The sequence below is a fragment of the Scylla paramamosain genome, chromosome 18 (assembly GCF_035594125.1).
Source record: "Scylla paramamosain isolate STU-SP2022 chromosome 18, ASM3559412v1, whole genome shotgun sequence".
NCBI classification, from domain to species: Eukaryota; Metazoa; Arthropoda; class Malacostraca; order Decapoda; family Portunidae; genus Scylla; species Scylla paramamosain.
Genome location: NC_087168.1, coordinates 13,157,391 through 13,182,823, shown reverse-complemented (window position 1 = coordinate 13,182,823; position 25,433 = coordinate 13,157,391). Strand labels below are relative to the sequence as shown.

General features: G+C 38.6%; 1 protein-coding gene across 1 annotated transcript in view; it reads right to left on the bottom strand.

Annotated features, from left to right (window-relative positions):
• Positions 1–1,396: 1,396 nt before the first annotated feature.
• Positions 1,397–25,433, bottom strand: part of LOC135109126 (basement membrane-specific heparan sulfate proteoglycan core protein-like) — a 359,280-nt gene continuing 335,243 nt past the window's right edge. The window contains 9 exon segments of the mRNA XM_064020215.1: positions 1,397–4,620; positions 10,796–10,943; positions 11,875–12,087; positions 12,709–12,909; positions 19,448–19,584; positions 19,872–20,050; positions 20,345–20,539; positions 20,973–21,137; positions 24,545–24,738. Coding sequence (XP_063876285.1) covers positions 4,581–4,620; positions 10,796–10,943; positions 11,875–12,087; positions 12,709–12,909; positions 19,448–19,584; positions 19,872–20,050; positions 20,345–20,539; positions 20,973–21,137; positions 24,545–24,738 — 1,472 coding nt within the window. The 3' untranslated portion in view covers positions 1,397–4,580.

Sequence of the window (25,433 nt, the reverse complement as noted above, 5' to 3'; positions counted from 1 at the left end):
CATCTAGCAATGTAATAGTGATCACATATCTTGTCAGGGGAGAGAGAGAGAGAGAGAGAGAGAGAGAGAGAGAGAGAGAGAGAGAGAGAGAGAGAGAGAGAGAGAGAGAGAGAGAGAGAGATAGTATCCTCTCCTGACTTTGTAACACTGCAAGGAAAATACACAACTGGCAACTAAGACCTGCTGGATGCAGAGAGTCAAATTAGGGCAAATTTGGACATTCATGAAAAGTCTAAGGATGAGACACCATGTTTTGACAGGTCGAGAAATTTCTAACCTGAACACCTCCCTTAAGGACACTAACCTAACCTAGCATTACCATACCTTACCTAACCAGTACGTACTGCAGCAGTCACATGCTATTCCTCATGGCTGGCATCTGAAATCATCATATACTAAGAATTAAGATACATTAACACTCACCAGGAGAGGAAATAGTGCCAAACTTCAAGGTTGTGAAGATAAAAACTGCCATTTTGAAAGGTATAACAACAAATGCAGCTCACAATCTTGCAAACTTTCCACACTGACAGCTTGAGTCAAACTGGCATGACGGTGCCATGATGCCCTCCCTCAGGGGGCAGTGCAGAATAAAACCCATGTAGTATCCTTTATCTCACAAATAAAATGTGCTTCATAATAAAATGTTCATAATAAAATGCTTATTCAACAATTTCAATACAACGAACAAGCTGAGCTTATGTATGGACAAAAAACTTTTTATATATTTCACTCACATATGAACTACTTCCTGAGGCAGATAGTAAGTATTCCAGGGCTTAGTGTGTGAAATGAGCTGTACTGTGCACACAATTTGTAGACTTAGGCTATGCAAGACACCTGTTTTCAGCATGGATTTGTAAGTTAACTACAGGAAGTCACTGTCTGAAACTTTTATAGATGTACACTACAGTAAGTATACTATATCATCATGTCAGTGTTAAATGGCAATGTAAGAAGGACTTACTGTAAATGTTAACTAAAAAAATAAATGATGTAAATAAATAAATAGATAAAGTATAAAGCTTTTCCATGGAAATTCTAAATATGTTTATAATGGCTCATTTTATAGTTTCCTTCCATTTTACAAAATTCTTGTAAACTGAATAAGAAAGAGTTGAACACAGATATAATGGATGAAAACTAATATGAAAAATGCTAAATAAGATTCCTGGAATACAAGAGTGACTTCATGGTAGGATTTCAAGCCACTGTCAACTTCCACATCCAACTAATCTATTTACAACAAATACAATATGAAGGACAACTTCATGGGACAATATTTCTTGCAAAATGGGATGATCATAAGTCAATCAAGAGAGACTGTAGGTGGCATGGAACACCGGCAATTCTGCAGTTCATGTGTCTGCTTGTAGGAATGCAGTAAGACAGAAGACAAGTGTGGCATGTTTATTTCTCAAGACAAGTTCTAAATGATATGGACTCATTAATATTATTACTCATTAATTACTTATTATTCACATCACAACATTGCAGCAGCCAGAGTATAGCAGGAAGTTCAGACTACAAGGACAAAACTAAAAACAATAGCAGCAGCAGCACCAGGACCAGCACGAGGGGAAGCCACTGATAAAGATGCTACACATGGGCTGGAGTGTCAGCAGCAGCAGCAGAACCACTGTCATCAGGCTTAGCTGGGACTCCTATGAATACTGTTGTAAGCAGGGGCATTTCTACCTAAGTCAACTTGGCTCTGTTACATTCTGTCTATTGCTGTGTTATAAACACCTAATTTTTCAGGGAACACTCGTGCTAGGCTTGAAATATTTGGAGCAATATCCCTAAGAGAGGGACCTAATGATACCTCTGGTCTCATGTGCAGTCTTCTCCCAGGCACTAGTTGGAGCAAGATGCAGCCACAACATAGCCAAATATTGCTGAATGAAGGCAATTAATCCCTCCTTGTTGCTACTGCTGCTGCTAGTGTTGAGGCCTTGTGCTGAGGCACTGCTATTCTCATGACTGAGGGATTTCAGCTTTAGCTGACCACAACTGCACACGTGCGTACGTACATACATACATCTATTTTATTGCTTCTAAGGGTTGATAACACACATACAATGATTACTTTTAAACTCTCAGGACAACAAGATATAGACTGGCGCAAACACATGAAGAAAAGAAAATTTCACCCTAAGTTAGAAGAGTATTGGGGGTGGTTGGTTTTAAGAAAAGGGAAAGAGAGGGAGTAAATCCAGCCGGTGGGCTAGGAAGGAGGCTACCACACTATAAAATAAATGCAATTCACACTGTCCTCTGCCAAGAGCCAGCACTCAACCCTACTAGGAGAGGGGAGAAGGAAGTAAGGAGGGATGGTGCCTAGGCAATATTTTAAGCCTTCCATGGTGAATTCCATTAACTTAATGAACTAAAAGGGGGGAGAGAGAGAGAGAGAGAGAGAGAGAGAGAGAGAGAGAGAGAGAGAGAGAGAGAGAGAGAGAGAGAGAGAGAGAGAGAGAGAGAGAGAGAGAGAGAGAGAGAGAGAGAGAGAGAGTCTCTAAGCCAATTTTTTAAATATGACTACTTAAGTTACATAAAGGACAGTGAGTGACTCTAGGGGGAAGGGGAGGTTGCCACGCCACTGTGCAGCAGAAAAAAAAAATATATATAAAGCTGTTTGATGCCTTAAAAAGCATAAATAGTAACAATTAAGCAATTTCCACAGTTCAGAACAGAACACACACAATAACCTCCCCCATAAAGTTATTAAAATGGAGAACTAATTAATTAATGGCAGTGGTGAGAGCAAGTTAATCAAAATATTAGAAAACTTATGTTACAAAACTATGATACATCATCAGTGAGTTGCAAGTAATGTATTTCATCCTGTAGCACCATTGTCAGCTAAATATGAGAGAGAGAGAGAGAGAGAGAGAAAGAGAGAGAGAGAGAGAGAGAGAGAGAGAGAGAGAGAGAGAGATTAAATACTAATGGTAATAATAATAATAAGCAAGAATAAGCCAATGAAGCCCATTAAATAAAATAAACCAAAATGGGTGATGGGCAGCAGCGAGCATGTAGAAACAAATAAGAGAACACTTCCAATAAAACTAAACAGTGTCAGCAGAAATAAAAATAAAAATAATAACAAATGACAAAACTAATAATGAAATAACAGCAATAATAATAATAATAATAATAATAATAATAATAATAATAATAATAATAATAATAATAATAAAAATAATAATAATAATAATGATAATGAAAACTCAGCTGAGGCAGCAGCAACACTATATATCACACACACACAGATTCAGCACCACTTTATTTCTTAGCACAAAGACAACAACGGCAAAAACACAACACACACAAGTTGCTCCACTGAGAGGAGAGGAGAAGAGAGAGAGAGAGAGAGAGAGAGAGAGAGAGAGAGAGAGAGAGAGAGAGAGAGAGAGAGAGAGAGAGAGAGAGAGAGAGAGAGAGAGAGAGAGAGAGTCTGCCTACACCAGCACTATGATAGCACATATAAGCTCTAAGTTAGTGATTCTCTACATTTCACTTATTTGCTAAAACCTGAAGGAAAAAGACCCTTTCATGTGTAATTCTACCTAACTTCAATGTACAGGACCTTAGTTATACTTGTGTGATCCTGTCTCCATATCTATATTTACCTAGTTTTTCCCTTGGTTGATTTACATTTCTCATCTCTGTCACCTCTTCTTAAGAGTCTATTCCTGCCATCCATATTTCTATGAGAGAAGGTGTACTTTTTTCTGTCATACAAACATCTACTCTTCAACATTTTCTTGTGTCCTCTTTGTACCCTGAACAATAGAGAGAGAGAGACAGAGAGAGAGAGAGAGAGAGAGAGAGAGAGAGAGAGAGAGAGAGAGAGAGAGAGAGAGAGAGAGAGAGAGAGAGAGAGAGAGAGAGAGAGAGAGAGAGAGAGAGAGAATATTGTGGAGTTGGGCATCAAAGGAGGAGAGAGAGCAGATTTATTAGTTACAGCTGCCTCACTATACCTTGCCTTAACTAAATAGTACCAAAGTCACTCCTCTGATCAGCAACAGTCTCTTCCTCTCAACCAGCCTAGATACCACTGCACCTCACATACAGACATACACACACATAAAAAAAAAAAAAAATTAAATAAATAAACAAATAAATAAATAAAATAGAATAAAATAAAATGAATAAATAAATAAAAAATAAAATAAATAAATAAGATAAATAAAAAATATAAAATAAAATAAAATAAAATAAAGATGGCTGCTGCTGTTTTTGTTTTTCTATAAATGTGAGACAAAACACTGTAAGAAGGCAACAGAAGCACTGGAAGAGGAGAAGGAAGAGTAGGAGGAGGTGGGGAAGCCCTTTCAGAAAGGAGTGTGTGTGTGTGTGCATGTGGATGTTATGCCCTCTGCATCAAGGCACATTTTTATCCCTCAGCAAAGACAGGCAGTGCTGGATGGGAGTGGAGGGGAGTGGTGCTGGGTGATGGAGGTGGTGTGAGTGGCAGTGGCAAGGGCTTGCAGAGTACTGTGGATCCATTCTTGAGGCGAGTTGGAAGACTAGTGCTCACGGTGGATGAGTGAGTGGTCCAAATGCTGCTCTTGTTAGCCCCTCTGTGGCCCCTTTCTACGCCCTCCACGTTGGCTGGTGGGAAAAAGAGAATTGCTTGACCTTGTGGCTTTTTTGGATCATGTGAATAAAGCTTGGAACAAGTAACATAATAATACATACACAGCTTTCAAAGTGAGAACCTACATCTGTTTTTTCTCTTCCTCCTTCCTTCTTTAAGTTACCCACCTTCCTGATGCAAGAGCTAACCAGTATCTTTATTTCTATATCTTCATTCAGTCAGTTTGGGAACATTATGCCTCTGTGCTTTTTTTTTTCTTTCTGCTCCTATCTTAGAGCAAGGGTTAACCAGTATTTTCACATCCTATCCTCTTCACTGATTAGCTAAATAATAGTATGCTTCTGTTATTTTTCAGTTCCCACCTTTATCCTAATCAGGTTCTCTAATCCATCCCTTTCATTGATAAGTTCTGTATTGATGTAATCTATTAATGTTTCTCTCTTGCCTAAAGTAATATTATTTGTGATATTCTCACCATGTTTGTTTATCTGTTTGTCTTCTGCTGCAATTCATGGTGTAAGTGGATATGTATGTGTGTGTATGTGTATGTGTGTGCTTATGTGAACTTGAATGAATGAAGGCACACTGTTACAAAACAAGGTGGAAAAAAAAAAAAAATCAATGAAACCTAAAGTAATATTTCAAAATATCCAACTGACTCACTGAAGATTTGGTCAAAAATAAACATGATGAACAGTCATATCTGGAAATCCTTAAGAGTAAATGGTCTTATATGAATCTTACATGTCAGATGACAATCATAAACCAGTTTTGTTCAAAACAACACACATTCGCAGATGACACTCAGACAGAAAAGAAAAAAGAGAAATCAACACTGGTTGTACATATAACTCCATATTTGTTGGCTTTATTTCTCTTACCTATTCATGGCTTTTAATCTACTCTGATTTAAAAAATTTCTGGCCCATTTTGATCTGCCACTAAACAAAGAAGACTAAATGTGAGCAGATGTATACAAAAATAATTACAGACCACAGATACAAGTTTACTGTAAGTGAAACATCTTGCTCTATTTTTTTTTTTTTTTTTTCATCTTCTCCCACCAGCCTAAGTAAGCTATGGACCCAAACTAATTCAGACACTTGCATCTGTACAAAACCCCCAAGTGATGCCGTCACTGGTCCCGTATACTTCATGTCTATAAATAAAATTTAAACATATATATGGACTAGTGAGTTACTTTATATTAAGAGCTCCATAAAGGTCAAAAGGAACTCAGGTTAAGTGGAGGAAGCTTGCTTTTTTTGTTTAAAACCCTTTGCACAATATGATCATTACTTAGGGCAACTGTACACATGCATCATCTAACCCACTTCATATGTCAAAGCAGATGCTAGTTTTGCCAGTTTTCCATGTTCCATATCCTCAAACACTTTTGACTTTCACTAGGGCTATTTCAAGGGCCATAGAGATTAGTTAGGTTCTTGTGGTTTTTCCTTTTTTTAATTTTGTAGAATCCTTATTAACCTTTAAGTAAATTCATTAAACACTCAAAAAATCCAGTAACTTTTACTTCAGCCTTTTAAAAATAGATGAAATGAAGCACCATGGAGCCTGAAGGTATGGTTCTAATTCCATATATTTTGTACTTCAGTCAGTGGTTTGTGTTTTCAACTGTAGACACTAACCCACTGAAATTCTCTTGCCCTATATTTTCTAATTACTGCATGATTTGTGAATCAGTAGTTTCTAGACTTTCATAAGAGGAAAAATAAGTTGTAGAAAAAAATATGACTTAATGAGAGAGAGAGAGAGAGAGAGAGAGAGAGAGAGAGAGAGAGAGAGAGAGAGAGAGAGAGAGAGAGAGAGAGAGAGAGAGAGAGAGAGAGAGAGAGAGAGACTCATTTTTTCTTCCTTTCTTCTTAGTCTGTTTTGGATTTTCAAATACTCATAAGAGTGGATACGAGTATTAAAAGTAGCAGGTCAGGGTTAGTTTGGTCTGGGTTAGTGTTTACCTGGAGAAGAATGTTAGTGGCACAGATGGTGCAGCATGACCAAGGCAACGAGCACCATCTCACTCTTCTTTGTTAGTGAGGATGAAGAGGAGAGCTGAGCAGTGGAGTGGTAAACATTCTCTGATACTGGCAGTGGTGGTGGAAGTGAAGTTAGAGAGGACAGGGGAAAGTGGCTGTGGAAACCTGAGGGTTTCAAGATGATGTATGGTGATTTTGATGAGGATAAGTGGAATGGTGACAAGGAAGAAGGGAAGTAGGAGAATGGGGAATGGGAGGAAATAGGGACAATGTGGGTTAAGCCCTGAGCCTCTCGACGTCTCCCCTTATTGTACCTGTGAGGACAATCAAATTACATTATTAACTGTGAGTCATTTATGTGAAGTGGATTCTGTTAATTTAAGTAGCTATGTTACAGGTGAGGAAAAACTCTTGTGACTGTTCATGAAAGTGTATAAAAATCTGTTATAAGTATATAAATATGAAAAAAAAAAAAAAAAAATGTTAGGGATATTAAGAGGTAAAAAAGTGGTTTAGAGTTTTAAAGGCATAAAAAAAGGAGTGCTAGTAACATGCAGGAGCTTACATGTGTTAAGCCATTAACAACAACAGGGCTAGAAATCAAATGAAAGCAGGATAAATAAATTACAGCTGAATAAGTAAAGGATGCAAAATAAGAAGCAGTTTAGCTTTCCAAGGACCACCTATATGTTTAGGTATCATTTCAAGTATGTTAGAATAAGAATATATATATCTGTTCCTAAAATAATAATAACATAGTACAAACTACAAACATGAGTAATGGCAGCCAGAATGGTGAAATGATAGTCTTATTATCCTTAAATGACACCATGATACATATTGGGAATAGTAGAAATAAAAAAAACTATTATCCTACATGATAAAAATGAAAATGTTGCCTGCCTCTTGAATAACATCAGCATTATGCTGTTGTAGAAGGAAAAATAGAGTTTTCTGCCCATGTATATGTCCCTGTTATGTCCTCACGTCCTGGATAATCTCAGTGACATTATCTACCAAGAAAATCAGAACGTACTTGATCTGTCTCCTAAAAAGAATGTTGCATTCTGTGGAAGTGTGGAAGAATGTTAAATTGACAGCAGCTTCAACACCTCCACCCATGCTCCAGGGCCTCTTACCAACATGGGAGTTGCAATCAGTTTTCCCATATGAATCTGTTAGTGAATGTCTTCCTTCTTTTGGAGATGCTGTAGGAGCTTCGGGAGCCTCTTCGGTGTTGGTTATGTGGGTTTTTTCCTCTGCGTGGAGAGGAGGCAGGGATGGACAGGGTGGGGGATTAAAGGACAAACTCAAAAGTGGATGGAACCAGGGCTGATGACCAAATTAATGAGAACTAATGGAAAGCAGTTGAGACTGGTGAGCAAAACAGTAAAAAATTTAACAATTGACAAGCAGGGGAAAGTTAATTTTATTTTCAGTATATATAAAAAAAAAAAAAAAAGATATGTATATGTTTAAAGAGAAATTAATTAAATTAAAAGATCATGTTTCTGTATGAATTACTGCTGCTGGTTATGATGAGGAATTGTGTTTAATTTAGCATGCTTATTTATAACAATTAGCAGTATATGAAAAACAATAGTAATACATTTTTAATGGAAAAATTTAAAGATTTAGCTTTTGTCTATAGCTTTTCTTGTTGGGAAATAGGATTTTTAAGGTTTGAAAAATGGCCATTAAAGTTAAAAACATATATATATATATATATATATATATATATATATATATATATATATATATATATATATATATATATATATATATATATATATATGCACATCTGAACATTTGAACATCTGAACATGGAAAATCTGAAATACATTTATGAAAATTCTCAATTGTTATCTTTATGCTTTACTACAAACGCTCAATATACAGCAGAAATACTCGTTTAAAAATACAGTACGGTACACGGGAACAAACATGTAGTGTTCGTTATTGCAAATGTGCATTATGGCAACTGAAGAACCTATGGGAAAAAATTAACTGGTTTCAGAGAACCAAAAAATAGTATAAAAAATTTCGCAAACTTCAAAAAAATACATAAAAAATGAGCACATTTGCACTACTATATCTGAGGTGACACAACAAAATATACAGCACTCTCCTGAGTTTTGCACATTATCACCCTGAGTCTCGTGCTTCTTTGATAAGTATCGGTCACATTTACTTGGGTTCATATGGTTCCCTATGCATTGTGACCACAGCATTTGACTTGTCGGTGACACTACTGAAAACACCTCTATTGTTGGCATCACACGTATACATATGTAAATCCTGCCTAAGTCAGAGCTCTCTCTCTCTCTCTCTCTCTCTCTCTCTCTCTCTCTCTCTCTCTCTGTGAAAGTAAGAACAATCCTAAGGATTGCTAAATAGAATGAGACTGATTGAGAATGAAAATGGAATTACGGATACAAATGAGAAAGATTGAGAAAGGATGAAGCAAAAATTACATAAAATGAATGAGGGGAAGAGAGAGAGAGAGAGCATGAGGTATCACTCCCTTGGCCCTTATCTCTACAGGTAAGGGGGAAGGGAGGTGACAGGGAGGGAGGTTTGAGACAGAACGAAAAAGAATGGAGAGGAAAGGAAAATAAGGAGGAAGAGAGAGGTGGCGGATAGGTGAGCAGCACCTTCCACAGCTGGTGAGTTAGTCTTGCAAGTTTTAGATTGTTATTCCAATTAAATTTTCATTAAAATACCAGTGCTCGCATGAATGGCAAGTTCATCTTGCCAGTTTTGGTTTGTTATTCTGATTGAATATTTATTAAAATTCTGGTGCTCACATGAATGGCGAGTTCTGTTATACCAGTTTTGGTTTTATATTCTGATTAAATATTTATTACAATTTCAGTGCGTTATTGCAGCTGTACATTATAACGACTGTGCATTGTCATGTACCCTACTGTACAGTCTGGTCCCTACTTTTTTTTTTTGTTATTCAGATGTTTCATGTTTGGTAGTGGTAATATCAACTATCCAATGTCCACTCTACTTTCTAGTTTGGACATGACATTCCAGCACCACACAAAGACAACAGTGCCACAATGCTGATATTCTGAGGAGACTGAAAAGTTTGAGGTATACTCTAGTGATTCCAAACTGATGTTGATGAAGAATGCAGTTTCAACATCATTCCTTTCAAACCAGTGTTCATCTTAAGACAGAAGTAATCAGTCTTAGAAAATGCAGTTCAAAAGTTAAATGTAAAATACAAAATACCATTAGCTAATTCAGAACCAGAGGAGAAAATAATGTTGCAGACTGATTTCTGTATGAAGTGTTAGAATCATTCATATTATTTGCCTCTGTGTGGTGGTGGTGGTGGTAACAGCATTTATTTGTACATTATTTAACATTGATATGCTCTCATGATATTCACATTGATTTGAAATTGAGTGATTTATTGGGCTGCAACACTGAGGTCATTAAATAGTGGTTAGCATTACTAAACTGTGCAACATCTCCCAACAAGAGAGGTGGTGTACTTCAGACTTCAGCCCCACAAAATCTACTTCCAGTATTACATTGCTTTTTTTTTTTTTTTTTCCTCTCCATGATGCCCACTGGTGATTTTTCATCATTGCTGTAAACTGCATAAGTTTTAACTTGCTGATTCACTTTGTTTATTTTTTTTTATTATATTTATGTTTTCATTTCTATTTTTTTCCATAAATGCTGCCTCACATACAGTGAAAAAAGTCAAGTTGTAAAAGAAGAAAAGGAACTTACAGATATTCAACACAAATATTCAATGAGTTGATTACCCAAACACTAACTCACATGATACTTGTAATTCTGATACTAATGATAAAAAGGGGATTAATCTCATTACAAATTATCATGAAGTGATAAAATCTGAATGCTTGATGAGGATTTGAACTAATGAGATGGACAAATAAACAGACAGATGAATGGATAGAGTTGTAAACAGCTGGAGCATCATGGAGCATCATGGAAACACTAGAAAATTTACCTGAAAGTCTGATAACTTGGCCAGGAGGGGTTGTTCCAGGATTCTAAACAACTCCCAGGACACCAAGTAAATGCAAATCCTATACATTGCCAACTGGGCCATAAATGATCACCAAAACCCAAACAAATTGTGGTCAGTCTTGATGGTAGAAAAGTAGCCTCTGAAAAAGTTCTGTATCCAGTTCACAAGCTGACTTACCGAGGGCATGGGATGACATTGACTCCTGAGAGGGGAAGGGTGAGGAAGTTGTCAATGGTATGGCCTCCAATGGACAGCTTCTGGATGCAGCCAATAAAGCCACTGGTGTGTATGCCTCCAGTCATGTAAGGGATGTCTGGTGCCCCACCTAAAAGAAAAGAGATGTGGTTTAGAGAAAAATGCCACAAATTAATTTCACAACCCATCACTGGTAATAGATAGATGACTGACAAAAAAATATTACCTACATTACACATAATACTCATTATATTATTGCATCTCTTATAGATCTAGTTACCATACACATTACATAAGTTAGAATGATGCTCTTGCACATTGCACAATCCTGAACACTCCTTGACATTGACACACTAATCATCTGTTCATCATCTTTGTTTTGTCTACTTTCACTCTGAAGCCTCTGTATTCTATAACCTCAAACCATCACCTGAACGTCTGTGTATTTTTGCAGCTATTTGCTATCATGACCCAGTCACCTGTGTATACAGAGCAGTTCCTGTGACAAACAATCCTAGTCTCTAGGCAAAGTTTCAAGTACATCATGAAAAGAAAATGTGTTCAGATCAGTGCTTGATATTCATTTATAATTATAGCAAACTAATTATCTTTAAAGCCATTTACTCTTCCTTGATGGGGACCAATGTACAACTTCATTACCACCAGTACTGCCACTCAATCACTATTAATATTTGTAATACCCATCAGGCAATCTCTTTTTAGTACACTGTCAAAAATTTCCATCTCAAGAAAAAAAAAATGATTACTTTCTCTTTTCAAGGAACATCTCTTAAAGTTACCCAACTAAAAATACAGCATCAGCTGAGCATCTGCCTAGCACAAAATGTAATATTGTTTCAAGTATGATTATCTTCTCTATGCAAAACCTCACAAAAGAATTCAGCCAAGGCTGTAAGCCTGTGACAACCAGTACTTGCTATTAACTTAATACTATTCAGTTGCCTACCATACATACACCTATACAGCTAAACTTTAAAACACAAAACAAGATCATGGCTTGAATTAAGTATCTGTGAACAGAATGCTGATGCACCACTGACCAATGTAGATATTCCCATTAGCATTGAGCATGTGCAGGTCTCCAGGACTGTGTGTTACTTGAGGAGTCTCACGGTCTAGGGTAAAGACACCTTGCTGCCCTGTCCGCTCCACCTCCAGACTGTGGAACTGACTGTCGTCAACTCTAGACTGGGAGCGAATGATGGCTGGACCTCCCCCAAGCTCATAGCTGAACTCCACATATCCATCTTTGACTGATTAAGGAGAAAACAGGATGCATTTCATTATCATAGCAGAGAATAGATATATGGAGAATGGGTTGCAAGACTGCATGGTACAAAAGTGAATGTAAGTAAGAGGTGAGAATGAGACTGATGGAGAATTGGAGAAGAACAGGAGATTGTTTTGGATGTGGGTGAAGGAAGTGTTTTCCTTTTTTTACATGTGAAGAAGAATGGCTAGGGAGAGAGAGAGAGAGAGAGAGAGAGAGAGAGAGAGAGAGAGAGAGAGAGAGAGAGAGAGAGAGAGAGAGAGAGAGAGAGAGAGAGAGAGAAAGCACTCATCTTGCCAGTCCCAAAAGATCAATGAGTTGAGATTGCAGGATATTGATTGAGGATATTATAGAAATGAAATGGACTGAGTATTTTGAGAGGTTGCTGAATGCAGAAGAGGACAGGAAGCCTGAGGTTACTGTGGTCAAAATGTAACAAGGAATAAATATTTGAGAAGAACCAAACAAGTCTTTTCCCTAAATGTATTAGAAATGCTATCATATTAAAATATTTACTTCATCATCTTTCATCAAGTACAGGAAGAATAACAATATAAACAATACTGAAGAAGAAGAAGGAAAGATGAAAGACCACCATACTCACTGGCAATGCTGATATAATCTTGTCCTTTGCCCCTGACAGTCGAGTCTTGTCCATACCAGAACAAGAGGCCATTAGGACGACGTGCTCTGAATTCAAAGGAGATGACCTGTGGGATGTCAGACTCTTGGGGGAGCAGGGTGCGGTTCAGCTCCACCCAGGAACTTCCAGAGAAGGCTGCTGAGCCTCCAATATTTTGCACAACTAAGTGGAAGAAAGTCACTTAGTAGAGTCAAAGGCTTTTTTTTGAGGGATAATTATGTGATAAGTTCTATTCTTATTTATAAAATAGACTTGTTGAAGTTCTGTTCTGTATAAATGTATTTGAAAATGGCAGTACATCTACTACTAAGTAAAAAATAAAAAATAAAATAAATAAAATAAATAATTATTAATTAAATAAATAAATAAATAAAATAAATAAAAATAATTGATAATAATAAATAAATAAAAATAACAATAATGAAAAAAAGTGAAAAAATGTGAGTTCTTAAAAAGTCAATTTCATTGAAAAAATTAGACAAGAAAATTTATTAATAAAATAATGCTTTGGAAAATATAAATACAGTAAACCCCCGTTATAATGGACCCCATTATAGCGGATTTCTGCATTTAATGGACATATGTGGCCTAAGAACCATCCATCAGATTTACTGGATAAATGTCAGTAAATGAGGCAGCAGAATGCCTTGCCAGCAGCCAGAATATTAACTGTGTATTATTACTGATAATTCACTAAATGCTTAAGACACACATTCCACACTATTTTATATTAGGTACATGTTTGTCATCATCACAAATATTTTATTGCCCTGTGGCATGCTGGTATGTTTGGAGCTCCTTTCTAGTGGACCTCATCCTGATAAGAAATCCTGGTAAGTGGCAGTGGCAGCGAGGGGGTGAGTGAGGGTGGGAGGGAGGGAGGGTGTAGGTGGTGGTGGTTGTGGTGAACAAACACTGCACCAACCAGGGTTGTGCTGTCTGCTATTTGCCATACATTGTCTACCATACACTATACCATAATATATAGAAGAAAAATTTCATAATTTTCACATTGCTATATAAGAACATGAGAAATAAGGGAAGCTGCAAGAAGCGACCAGGCTTACACGTGGCAGTCCCTGTATGAAATATACCTACCTATTTCCATCTATTATCCCCATCCATAAACTTGTCTAATCTTCTCTTAAAGCTCTCTAGTGTCCTAGAACTAACAACATGATTACTGAGTCTGTTCCACTAATCTACCACTCTATTTGAGAACCAATTTTTTCCTATCTCCTTCCTAAACCTAAATTTTTCAAGCTTGTACCCATTATTTCTTGTTCTACCCTGGTTGCTGATCCTAAGAATTTTGCCTACATCCTCCTTGTTATAACCCTTATACCACTTAAAGACCTCTATCAGGTTCCCTCTTAACCTACGTCTCTCTAAAGAATGTAAATTTAACAGCTTCAACCTTGCCTCGTAAGGAATACTCCTCATCCCCTGTATCCTTTTAGTCATTCTCCTCTGTACTGATTCTAATAGACTTATATCTTTCCTGTAACTGCACAGAACTGCACAGCGTAGTCTAGATGAGGTCTAACCAGTGTCAAGTATAACTTTAATACTACTTCCGGCCTTCTACTTTTAACACTCCTAAAAATGAATCCTAGTACCCTATTTGCCCTGTTTCTGGCTTCTATGCATTGTTTCCCTAGACGGAGTTCAGAGTTAACTATGACTCCTAAATCTTTCTCGTACCCTGTACCTACCAGAGTTTGGTTGTTTAATGTGTACCTATTGTGTGGGTTTCCTCTACCTACGCTAAGCACTTTGCATTTATTGATATTAAATTGCATTTGCCATCTATCCATCCATTCATTCATTCTATCTAAATCTGCCTGCAAGGCGATGGCATCCGATTCTGACCTAATTAATCTACCTATCTTTGTGTCATCCGCACATTTACTAACATCACTACTAATTCCACTATCCAAGTCATTGATATATATTAGAAATAACAATGGCCCTAATACTGATCCCTGTGGCACCCCACTAATTACATGACCCCACTCGGATTTCGAGCCGTTTATTACCACTCTCTGTCGCCTGTCACTAAGCCATGACCCTATCCAGCCTAACACCTTCCCATCTATCCTGTGTGCCCTAACCTTTCTCAGGAGCCTTTGATGGGGTACCTTGTCAAATGCTTTACTAAAGTCCAGATATAAGATATCATAACTATCACCATTATCTACTGCCTTGTACACCTTACTGTAAAAACTTAACAAATTTGTCAGGCAAGACTTCCCCTTCGTGAAGCCATGCTGTGACTGATTTATCAAGTTATGTTTGTCTAAATGTTCCCTAATGTTCCTCGCTATTATTGACTCTAATATTTTACCTACAACTGAAGTTAAGCTGACAGGTCTATAATTAGACGCTAAAGTTTTATCTCCTTTCTTAAAGATGGGTACTACATTAGCCTGCCTCCACATTACTGGTACCTCACCTGACTCCAGTGATTTCCTAAAGACAGAAACTAACGGCTCACTAATAAACTCTTTGCATTCCTTAAGTACTCTGGGATATATTTCATCTGGTCCCGGTGTCTTGAACTTTTTTAGCCTATCTATCTCCTGTTCCACTATCTCCCTAGTTATGGAAATATCTGTCAGCTTCTCATTCTCATCTGCTCTAAACACCTGTTCACTACCTGGCATATCCTCCATGTTTTCCTGGGTGAAGACAGTTAAAAAATACTCATTCAGAAGTTTACTAATCTCCTCCCTAGAACTAACCAGCTCCCCATCTGCTGCCTTTAAAGGACCTATAGTATCCTTATTCTTCATCCTGTATACCTGATAAAATCCCTTGGGGTCCGTCTTTGCCTGGCTGGCTACCTTTAATTCATAATTGTTCTTAGCTTTCCTCATTAACTTCCTGACTGTTCTAACTAATTCATTGTGTCCTTAAAACTTCTTCACCTGCCCTTAATCTCTTATATATACTTCTCTTATGCCCTATATAATGCTTTAACCTAGCAGTCATCCATTTAGGGTCATTTTTTTGTGATCTTATTGTCCTATATGGGATGTTTGCTAACTGACCTGTATGGACTTTATCTACGAAATATTTATACATTTCATCTACATTTACCTCACCTAATCCCCTCATTGCGGCCCCTACCATCCTCTCCACTCCCTCAGCTATTCACCTCAACCTCACCTCTCTCATTTCAGCATGACCTGACATTCCAACATACTCACACCTATCTTCCCCTTCCTCTTTCCTCCTCCCCTTCCGGACACATCTTCCCTCCTCTTGTCCTACACACTCATGCCTCACCTCACCTCTCTCATCCTGCCTTACCTCTCTGAACTCCATCCCTGACCTGACCTCACCCTGCATCCTTTGCCAGTCCACTCCTTGGAGGTACCTTTTTAATTCTTCAAAATCTGCTCTCCTAAAGTCAGGTATTTTACTAGTGTTTTTATTTCTAACAATTTCTTCCAATTCTAAATTGTACCTAATTTCCCTATGGTCACTGTTACCTAGCTGTCCTCCAACCCCTACCTGCATGACTGCTTCCTCCCTGTTAGTAAGAATTAAATCTAGAATATTATTCCCCCTTGTGGGTTCTACGACTACCTGTTTTAAAAAATTATCCTGAATTACCTTAAGAAATTCCTCTGCTTCCTTGTTACCCACAATCAGACTCCAGTTGATACTCCTAAAATTAAAATCTCCTATCACACATGCCTGACTGCACCTGCCTGCTCTATTTAATTCCTGCCACAGTGAGGTGTTAATTTCCTCTGTACTGGTCGGTGCTCTGTAAACTACCCCTAGTACTACTGACTGCGATCCTTCCTTAATATCTACCCATATTGACTCTGCTTTGTTATCTGTTTTAATTCTATTGTTCATACAACACTGTAATGTGTCCCTAACATATAACACAATGCCTCCTCCTCTCCTGTTTTCCCTATCTTTATAGAACACTGTATAACCATCTATCTTAACCTCTGGATTAAATACTTTTCCTGACATATCTAACCAAGTTTCAGTTAAAGCAATGATATCAAATTTCTCTACACTCACTATTCCTCTAAGCAAGTCTATTTTATTCAGAATACTTCTACAGTTTGTGTAGTAAACACTTAAGCTATTTCTCACCTTCCCTGAGCTAGCTACCTTTCTAGATTTAACTAATTTGCCCCTCGCCTTCTCCTCACTACCCCTTCTTCCCTCCCGACTAGCGAAAAAAGTGCTAGAGTGCAGTTACCTCCCGCTCGAGTGTTTTGGCCAAAACACGAACACCCTGGCGTGACAAATGCACTCCATCCCTGGCGTACAAGGTGTCCCTACCATAGAAAAGGTCCCAGTTGTTAATGAACGTCCATCCATTACTCTTACAATGATTCGCTAGCCTGCGATTCACTGTAATAGCCCTGGACAGCCACTCAGCACCAACTCCCCTCCTCGGCACGACACCACATACCACGGGGATCCCTCCCTTGTCCCTAATCCTGTCCAAAGCCTGTCGAAACCTCCCGATAAGCTCCTCACTCCTGACCTTACCAAGGTCATTCCCTCCCACACTGAGAAAAACAATGGGCTTGGTCCCATCTTTTTCCAAGCACATGTCTAGCCTATCAGCTACCTTCCCTATCCCGGCCCCCCAGCAAACACACCCTCGACCTACGTTTCCTATTCCTAGCACAGAATGCACTATCTAAGTGCCTAACCTGACTATCTCCAAACACAAGCACTCTACCTTGGGGCAGGGTAACTGCATCTGCCCCCTCCTTCTTGCCTCCTCTCACCATGTCCACCTCCTTCTCCTTTGCTTCCTTCAGCACATTGAAGGGATTCTTCGTCTCCACACCTGTGAAGGTGTGTGGACCTACACCCTCTTGGCTCCCCTACACACCAGCAACCACTGCTCCTCTGTCACCTTACTAGGTAAGGTGACGGTGGGGCACGACCCTCCCACAGGTGCTGAGATCCTCTCACAGTACTCAGCCTGCAGGTCTGAAATCCTCTCACAAAACTCAGCCTGCACCTCCGAGATCCTTCGATGGAACTCAGCCTCCATCTCTGAGACCTTCGCAATGAAGGCCTCGAGAACAGGAGAACTAGCACAACCAGACGACTCAGCAACACAAGGTGCCATGTCTACACTAGCCAGCTATATTAGCGTCAGGTCACTGCTCACTAAACACGTCCGTTCACTAGGAACCCTGGCCCTGCAGTACAACCCTGGCACCCACACACTGTTTCTGCCTCAGTCTCCCACCGGTAGATGTTATTAGAGATTGTGGCACTCCTGACGCACTCACCACTGCTTTTATCGGATTTTCACCTTTAACGTCACTGGCTTCGCCCCAATTAGTCTGCTATAACAAGGGTTTACTGTATATGAAAGATATCAAGAGTTTGCAAATGTATGACAGTACATAGAAATTACAAAGAATTCAAAAGGGATGATAAATAATGCTGCTGTTATTATGACAATGCAAAAGATAAAAGGCTGCTGTAATCATCACAGCTTTTGTACAAATTTCTATTACAGTTGCAACAACAATAGCAGTAGCAAAATTTGTAGCTACAGCAGTAATAGAGGTAATGGTGTAAGAATAGTAATAATAGTTCAGTATTATTAATGGTGGTGGTTGTGGTAAAGTAATAATATAATTACCAGCAATATATGTAAGAGCAGCATAGTAGTAGTAGTAGTGGTGGTAGTGATAGTAGAAGCAGCAGTAGTAGTAATAGCAGTAATAATAGTAGCAGTAGTAGCAGCAGCAGTATTAGTGATGGTGGTAGTAGTAGTAGCCATAGGTGGGTGTTACAATATCGGGTTATTGGTTATCTGATAATTATTTTCCTGTGTTATCGATTAATCACCATCGCTGATACTTTTGGTTTCAAATTAGTGATAATTGATCATTTATTTTTTGGAACATGAGCATGTTGAAGTTTTTAACTTTCAAAACCAAATGTAGTTATTTTACTTGAAACAGTACTTTTCATTAGTGAAGAGACAGGATACACATTGAATTTAAATTTTTTTCCAAGATTTTTCTAGGTTTTCTAAGATAAAGATAAATATAAAGATTTGGGTTTATCAATGTTTTTATTTAAAACATCAATTTTATTATTGCTAGTATTTGAATTTTGGATTTATTGATTTGTCGGTTGTCAGTTATCGGACGATAAATTTATCACCAGTGATCAATTATCATTTATCGTTATTGATTTATCAGTTATACTGATCATTTTTTTATTGTGCCCAGCTATGGTAGTAGTATCAGTAGTAGTAGTAAAAGTAGTAGCAGTAGTAGTAGTAGTAGTAGTAGTAGCAGCAATAGTAGTAGTGGTGATAGTAGTGGTAGTAGTAGTAACAGCAATAGTAGTAGTGGTGATAGTAGCAGCAGCAGCAGCAGCAGCAGCAGCAGCAGCAGCAGCAGCAGCAGCAGCAACAACAACAACAACAACAACAACAACAGCAGCAGCAACAACAGCAGCAGCTGTTGTTGCTGCTGTAGTAGTAGTAGTAGTAGTAGTAGTAGTAGTAGCAGAAATAGTAGTAGTAGTAGTGGTGATAGAAGTAGTGGTAATAGTAGTAGTAGTAGTAGTAGTAGTAGTAGTAGTAGTAGTAGCAGTAGCAGTAGCAGTAGCAGTAGTAGTAGTAGTAGTGTTATTTCTGAAACAAAAGCCTTACAAGCAAGAAAGATTTAGTTTTACATACCACGTTCACAGTGACCGCCGGTAAAACCAAGGGGACAAAGGCAGGTGTATCTGTGTCCCTGATGAATACAGGCTCCTCCATTCCTGCACGGCTGGACCATGCTGCATACACCTGGCTCATGCTCGCAGTTGTCCCCACTAGAAAAATGTGAACAGAGGGACCAATGTTTGGAGCATTTTAAGCTTAACTGAGTTTCAGTTGAAGGAAACATTTTTACATACCTCATTATCTTTGTAGGGCAGGTGTTTTCTCTTTTTATCATTTGACTAGAGCTCCATTACCTTTGTAGGACTGGGTTTTCTCTCTTTAACATTTGATTAGAGAATGAATGTACTGAGCTTTTATCTCTTTATCTGCAAGAATCTCTGGCTGCTGGAAGATTACCACACTACGGCAGGACAAATATACTGAGGTCAACACATACCTGTATTCATTAATGCAGTGGCAGGTATAGCCGTGAATGGAGCTTGGGTCCTCCACACAAGCTCCATTGTTCTGGCAGGGTGACCGGCTGCAGGGTGAAACTCCTCCACCACACTGGTCCACATTAGCAGAGTCCACTACTGCCTCATTCAGTGGTGCCTCCTGGTCCATCACTCTGATCTGGAGAGGCAGTGTGGAATATGGATGTTGTACTTGTAATCATTTTGACAAGAAAGCTTCATATAATCATGCAATATGATAGTCTGAAGTCCAGCATGGAATATGCCTTCTGAAATAATAATGAACATTTATATTATAGTGAATGCTCATGTAATTTTCTCTTACATATTTTAGCTTAAATGTAAAGTTTCTGTGAGAAAAGCATTTATGTTCTTCTCCCACTCTGTCTCTGCTTGTGACATTCTCAGGCTAAGCATAGTTCGCTACTCTCTCTCCATCCTGTTAATTTCCTACCTCTGAAACACATCCCCTGAAGCCTGTCTTGACGCCAACATCTGAAGACACGTGGATGCGTGAGTTGTCAACGCCGCCAATGAAGAGAGGCGTCAGGAGGTTGAGGCCTAAGTTGCTGCCTGGAGATTCGCCATTCACCATTGGTCCATCATTCAACTTTAGGGAACCCAGTTTATCTGTCCTGTTCACCCGAACCTGGGTAAGATGACAGGTAGAAGTCATTAACTTGCTTATTTATCTGCATTTGTTGATCTTTCCAACTATACATTTCTACATGAATGGAGCCTGTGTAAGATTAAAAGAAATGAGTAAAAAAAGTGAAGTGGAAAATGTATTATGGTGTTCTTAATTTATTTTGATAATATATCAGGTAATCTTAGTTGAATGGAATTTGTTTCTTCTGCTGAGAAATTATTATTGCACAATATCAATTGCACATAGTCAATTAACATATTTCAATTTTCCACCAAGTTTAATTCTGCCTCACCTCAGTTTCTTGCTCATCAAACAATTTCAATTCATTATCATCATAACCTGATGACTAGCTCACCTCAATGAATGTAATAAACATATCATACTATCCACAGACAATCACACTATAATTCAACTCCCTCTTCTGCTCATTCACCTTAATCCATTCGCCCTCAGTGATGGGTTCACTCTGTATGTTGGCCGTGCCGCTGCCAGAGTTGAAGCGGAACTCAAGTCGCTTGTTGCGAATGGCAAGAGAGGTGAAGTCCCCTGATCCACTCTCTGTCTGGGCACAGTACATCAGCAGACCGTCATCCAGGGACTGTGGGTGAAGGAATGTGTGTTAATTGTTGATACGGGTTGCTCTTTCCCATGCAGATGAAAATAACTAATACATCCTAACTAATAGTAATACACACACCTACATATATTTCAGAGAGAGAATTTAAGTCTGTGGTCTTACTTTTGATCTCAGCTATTGTTCCATCTGTCTATGTATATGTGTATGTGTAGACCAGTGTTTCTCAACCTTTGTTGGTTGGCGGCGCACTAAAGACATGTTTTTAATTTGGCGACGCACCATCTCTTTAATTTCATAATTAATTAACCTTTTACTCTTTCACGGACGGTGTGTTAACCATAATATCTCAGTTACACAATATTATTGATGAAATAATAGGTGCAAATAAACAGCAGGAAACAGTGTGTACTGTAAATAAACTATTACTAAAAAAAATCATACCTTATCAATGAGACACCTGTGCCTGCCTGGATTTACATATCCTCTCTATGTTGGGAGGGACAGCTGACAGACACACTCTCATTTCCTCTTCAACAGAGAGCAAGTTACATCTTTTCTTAGTTTTTATATTTGTTAGTGCTGAAAATCCCAGTTCACACAAATATGAGGTCGAAAACTGCAAGAGTATTTTCTGGGCCTTTTTTGAAATATGTGGGTATTGTTTTTCCATTTCAATCCAAAAGCTTTCTAATGACATTTCCATATATTGCAGTCTTAATGTGCGGTCATTTCGGATATCAATTAGTTCCTCTTCTTCATGAGTGCTAAGTTGAGGCTTGTGTAAGGGATCGAGCACGAATGGATTTCTCAGCCAATCATAACTTTCAGTAGATATATTTGGGAAGTATTTTTCAATGCTCCTTTCTAGGCTTGTAAGGTGGTCTGTAATGAGTGGAACAATGTCTGTGTTGTTTGCTGCAGCAGTCTTTTGAAACATGTCAATATTACCTTCACTTGACCTGTCTTTCCAAACCTTGATTTTTTCTTTCATTGACTGCATTTTATCAGTGCATGTTAACATATTTTCATTTCTCCCTTGCATACTTACATTCACCTTGTTCAAATGCTCAAATATATCTGCCAAATAACATAATTTTGCATTCCAAATTTCGTCAGCCAGTAATTCGCAGAATTCTGTTTTCTCTTCAAGAGCAAAGAAAAGAAGAATTTCCTCTCTTAGTTCATGCACACGGGATAACACTCTGCCTCTTGACAACCACCGAACTTCCGTGTGGAGGAGAAGACCTTCGTGGGCAGATCCCATTTCTTCACAAAGACTGGAAAATAATCTTGACTGCTTTGGTCTACTTTTAATAAAGTTCACCATTTTCACGACATTATCAAGAACAAATTTTAAATCTTGTCCAAGTGTTTTAGCAACAAGAGCTTCACGGTGCAAGAAACAATGTGTGGTAATCAGAAATGGATTTTCCTTCTTCACTAAAGACACAAAACCCTTTACTGACCCCACCATTGATGGACAACCATCTGTGCAAATTCCTACACATAATTTCCATGTTAAGTCCATTTCTACCAAATATTCTGTCACTGTAGAAAATATTTCCTGTCCTGTTGTTTGACTTAGTTCTTTGCAGCACAAGAATTGCTCGGTTATTTTCTTATCATCAATGAAACGGATGAACACAAGTAACTGAGGTTTCCCTCCAATATCTGTTGATTCGTCCGCTTGTAAGGCAAACATTTTATCTTTCACCAGTTCACACACACTTTTCTCAATGTCAGATGACATATCCTTGATTCGTCTGCCAATCGTATTGTTTGAGAGAGGAATTTTTTTCACTTCTTTTTCAGCCTCATCCCCAAACAAAGTTTTCACTACAGAACAGCAAGCTGGAAGAAAATAGGATTCTGCAATTGAATGGGGTTTCATTTGTTTTAATGTTTGTTCTGCTACTAAATAGCTTGCTTTCTGTGCCTTTTCTGCTACCTTCACTTTTTTCTCAAACCCAAGACTTTGTTGTTTGTTTTCTTTCAAGAGTCTCTTAAAGTAATCTATAGGTTTCTGTGTCAGGTGACGATGCTTAGTTGATAAATGTATCTTCATTTTCTGTGGAGTCATAGATTCATTTGATAACTCCAAGCCACAAACAACACATTTTGGTTTAGGGCCATTTTCGCTATCACAGCAAGTGAATCCAAGTCCAAGGTAACTGTCGTTATACATGCGAAATGACTTGCTGCGGCTACTTTTGCTGGTACCTGTCATTGTTTTAACTGATCTCAAGCCCGTCATATCACTTTTTCTGCTCGGATCCGCACAGCTGTACTCACTTTCAACTCTCACTTCATTTTCTTCACTTTCCACGATATGGCCTGGACGAGATGTCTCACTTTCACCAGGTTTTACTGTTATGTCACCATCAGTGCCTTCGACACATGTACGCTTTGACTTAATAATGTCCTCTGCAACTTCTTCTTCTTTTTCTTCAGCACATTTACGCTTTTTTATGAGGTATTTCTCCATTTTTAAGCCTCGTTGAGCAACGAATGCAGTACGGCACTACGCATTACGGGGAGTCAACTGTAGCACTGAGACCCCTTGGTCCTGGCCCTGGAGCTGCCTACCCAATGTTCTCGTTATATGTTGCCATATTAATTGTTACTAAAGGTTCACGCAAATCACATCATATATTCCATCTTGTATACAACCAACTGGTATGCATATGCTCAGTTTGTACACACATCTAAAATTTTTCACATGAACGTGTAAATAAGTAAAATAAGACAAGTGATATGGCAACTCAGGAATGCCAGCTGACTGCAGCTCTGATGGACGGGTACAGGACGTGTCCGAGTACTCGCGGCGCACCTATGTGATCCCCGCGGCACACAAGTGCGCCGCGGCGCACAGGTTGAGAAACACTGGTGTAGACCCATGTGTGTGTGTGTATGTGTATTTTATTTATAAGATTGAGTGTCATTTATTTTTGTTTATCATATATATCTTATGGTTGACTTTGTCACCTAAACTAAGCTAGTCACAACAACACAAGCATCTCACAATTGTTTTCTTACATCATATGTGGCACATAATTTGTTTCAGAAAATACATAATATGCATATTAATGTTCTGGATGTGATTTGTGCTTATCTGATGAGTTATTTATCATATTATTCTCTTTCCCTCTTATTTTATGAAAAGATTTTCTCTGGTTTATTTTTAGATAATACTACATGACTGCATGAGTGTAGAAAACAGTGCATTGGAAGAGAAAGTAAAATAATTATATATATTAAAACTTGCTAGAGAAAGCAAAGATACATTGAAAACAACACATAATACTTATTATATACACATTTTGATCTGTTAAGTAAAGAAAGCAGAGAGAGAGAGAGAGAGAGAGAGAGAGAGAGAGAGAGAGAGAGAGAGAGAGAGAGAGAGAGAGAGAGAGAGAGAGAGAGAGTACCTCAGGTTTGACATTCATATCAACTGCAAAGGTTTGCCTGGCCAAGGGTGTTGGAAAGGCAATGTAAGACTCGTCTCCAAAGGCTGGTTCATAGATGGAAATATCTTGGCTGCAGCGTTCACCAATCTTGCCAAAGGGACAGTAGCACTCGAAGCCGCCAGGTTTGTTGATGCAGCGGCCAGTCCCACAGGCACCTATGGAGGGGAGCAATTTAAGTGCTTAAATTCTGAAAATGGTGAGCTTCATACTTTTGCTTATATTTTTTCATCTCTATAGTTGGTATGATCCTGTAAAACAGGGGTTCTCAACCTAGAGAGAATTCCCCCCCGGGGGGGATTTTCATGTTTTCAGGGGGGAATGGAGATCACAGATTGGCAAACTCAAACTGTTAATGTTGGTCTTTTTATTGCCTTTGAGCTCCCCAGGGCAACATAAAATTCAGTATGCATCATTTACCTGCTGCAAGCAGCCTATCAAACCATTCACCACAAGCTCCTGAATTGTAAGGATCAAAATAGATTACCCAGCGACAGGGCTGCCACAAAGGAAAAACATAGGCGCCACCAAGTGGTCTGTCTGCAAGTACCCTTATGAAGGCTTACACATTGCTTAGAGTCCTAGACCTAGCCTCCTGTCATGAGTACCCTCACCCTCTACATCCCCTTACCCCTTGGTAAAGCAATGCCGCTGCACCCCTGCTGGGCCCCCACTCTCGCATATGACGTGTGATTCATACTTCAATGCTTGCAGTTCAGTATTATATGCATATTATTTGGAATACACTTTTTGAGGCAGACAATCTTGAAAAGGAGGGGGTGCATGGGACAAACAAGTTTGAGAACCACTGCCTTAGAGTTTCTTACCTGACAATATAAATTATCTGTATTTG